The 2941-nt window shown below is 36.4% G+C and overlaps 1 protein-coding gene across 1 annotated transcript; it reads right to left on the reverse strand.

Moving 5' to 3' along the window:
* Positions 1 to 958: 958 nt before the first annotated feature.
* Positions 959 to 2131, reverse strand: LOC127149533 (uncharacterized). Its single transcript, XM_051085311.1, has one exon. It carries the CDS (start codon positions 2129 to 2131, stop codon positions 959 to 961), a length of 1173 nt encoding a protein of 390 aa, XP_050941268.1.
* Between the last annotated feature and the right edge of the window lie 810 nt (positions 2132 to 2941).

Raw genomic sequence — 2941 nt, forward strand, 5'->3', positions numbered from 1 at the left:
TGTCTAGTTTTGATATGCTCAAAGTTTTTTTACATAGAGCATGGAAGAAATTTGACAACTCTGATATAGTAGTAGAAATGTCCTTACGTAGATATGGTCGATTACGGATTGGGAGAAGTCTTTGTAATAAAACATGACAATCATGGCTCTTTAAACCATATATTTTACCTTCCTTCAAATTAACACAACGAGATATGTTGGATGCAAAACCATCTGGAAACTTCACAAACTTCAAGAACGTATAAAAGTCAACTTTTTCAACAGCAGTTAACGTGTAGGAAGCATGAGGCTTTACACGTTTATTTCCAATCTCTTGTATGTGAAGCTCCTTTCTTATTTTCAAGTTAGCTAGATCCTCACGAGCTTTCATGGTGTCTTTAGTCTTTCCATCAATGTTCAATATCGTACCTACCAAGTTATCACAAATATTTTTCTCAATATGCATCACATCTAGTTTGTGACGTAGTTTATGGTTTTGCCAATAAAGAAGATTGAAAAAAATGTTTTTTTTAGTCCAATTGTGCTCACAATTTGTCCTTTTTCGTTTGATGTCACGTCTTGTAGGATTCTTGCTCAACAGTGGAAAACTTATAGAATTCAATTGATTTATAATATCTTGTCCAGATAAAATATTTGGACTTGCTCGTAATTCTTGTTTTCCATCATGTTGCCTACTTTTACGCCATGCATGTGTTAGAGGTAGATATCTACGATGTCCCATATAACAAATTTTGCTCTTTAGTCTCATTGAGCTTGTATCAACATTGCAAACCGGGCATGCTTTATAACCTTTTGTCCTCCAACCAGATAAATCACCATAAGTTGGAAAATCATGTATTGTCCACAACAGTGCAGCTCGGAGTTGGAAGAAAAAAGCACTGAAACTATCGTACGTTTGAATATCATCCACCCACAACTCATTTAACTCATCTATCAATGGTTGTAAGTAAATATCAATTTATTTGCTAGGAGACCTTGGACCAGGGATGAGTAAAGATAGAAAAGTGAATGGTGCTTTCATACACTTCCAAGGAGGCAAGTTGTATGGAATGAGTATTACTGGACACATGTTGTATGATGTGCTCATGTTTCCAAATGGATTAAACCCATCAGAAGAAAGTGTTAATCTGACATTTCGAGCGTCTGAAGCAAAACAAGGATATTGTTCATCAAAATGTTTCCAACCCTCAGCATCAGCAGGATGTCGAAGTATACCTTCAGTTTCACACCTCTTATCTTTGTGCCACCTCATATCCTCTGCGGTATGTTTTGAAAGAAATAATCTTTGCAACCTTGCCTTTAGTGGAAAATATCTTAGCACCTTATGTGGAATTTCTTTTCCCTTTCTATCATTCAACCTATATCTAGACTCTCCACAATGCGGACATTTGTCAAGTGATGCATAGTCTTTCCAAAATAAAGCACAATCAAATTTGCACACATGAATTGATTCATATCCCATCCCTAGGTCACGTAGTCTCTTCTTAGCTTCATAGTAAGAGACAGGTAGCTTCACACCATTCGGAAAGGCTTCATTTAATAATTCAAGCAACATATCAAAGGATTTGTCACTCCAACGATTAAGTACCTTAATGTGCATGAGTTTCACTAAAAAATTAAATGAAGTGAACTTTAGACATCCCGGATATAACTCCTCTTTTATTTCAGAAAACATTCCACTTATTTTATCGGACTCATCTTGCTCGTTTGATTCTCTTCTACATTCTTCAAACATTGGCCCATGTAGATCATGAATCATCTCTACCATCTCATCATCTATAGTATCTCTAACTCCAATGTTTTCTCTAAGATTTACATTCTCTTCTCTACATTCACTTACATTGGAAAACGTTGCACCTAGAAACCTCGAATTAGACCTTAAAAATAGAGAAAGATCAACAGTATCTCCGTGAAATATCCATAGCTTATAAGTCGGGGACATACCATATTTATACAAATGACGTTCTATAACGTCTAATCTATTCCAATTGGCATTCAAACAATTTGAACAAGGACATCTTGTTCTTTCCTCTTCGTCTAAATGATTAGTTGCAATTTTGATAAAGTTAGCAACACCATCAAAATATTCACTAGAAGCTCGATCTTTTAAATTTATCCAACTCCGATCCATAATAAGTACAACACTTAAAGTACCTAAGTTAGAAATCCATGTGTTAGAATTAAAGCCATATGTAAATTGTTTAATAATAAAGTATACAATCACACATTCGAAAGAACAACAATTACACTTACAAAGAGAAAGAGCAATCAAAACAACAACTCCCAAAACCTAAAATCAAGATCTTCGTATCAAGTCAATAAAAATTATATTGTTGTTGTTCTATTAACAACAACAATCTAAACTCACAACTTCATACCTAGAAGTGAAAACACAATAACAAAACAAATATTTAACGAGACATTACTTAAATCTAATTAACAAAACAAATATATTCGACATGACATTACTTAAATCTAAACATTAATCAAGACTATTCAACCACTAAAAGGATAAAACTCAATCTTAAAACTAATTAAGAGTAAATATTCAACAAATCAAAATCCAAATACACTACCCTAAAAATTTTTAAAATGAAGAATCTTACCGGAATCTCACTACTTGACCGTCGGAGTGATTCGTGCAGCTGGCCGTCAGGTGGTTCGTGCATATTCGACACCGTGGTTTGCTCGGACTAGTTCGTTCGGCCTGTGCGTTCGTCGTTGGTCGTCGTTCAGCCTGTGCATTCGCTCGGACTTGGCGGTCGCTTTCGTCATGGCTATCGCGTTCGTCGTTGGTTCGTTCGGCCTGTGCAGATTCGTGGTCGTCGCGTGGGTGTAGAAGCGCCAGCGTCGTCGTGGAGATATGTTGTCGTGCAGATTCGTCGTCGGCCGCTTAGTTCGTGCAGATTGTAGTTCGGTCGTGGAGGAGAGGAGTGGAGAG

This window comes from Cucumis melo, chromosome 5 (assembly GCF_025177605.1).
Source record: "Cucumis melo cultivar AY chromosome 5, USDA_Cmelo_AY_1.0, whole genome shotgun sequence".
In the NCBI taxonomy this organism is placed as follows: Eukaryota; Viridiplantae; Streptophyta; class Magnoliopsida; order Cucurbitales; family Cucurbitaceae; genus Cucumis; species Cucumis melo.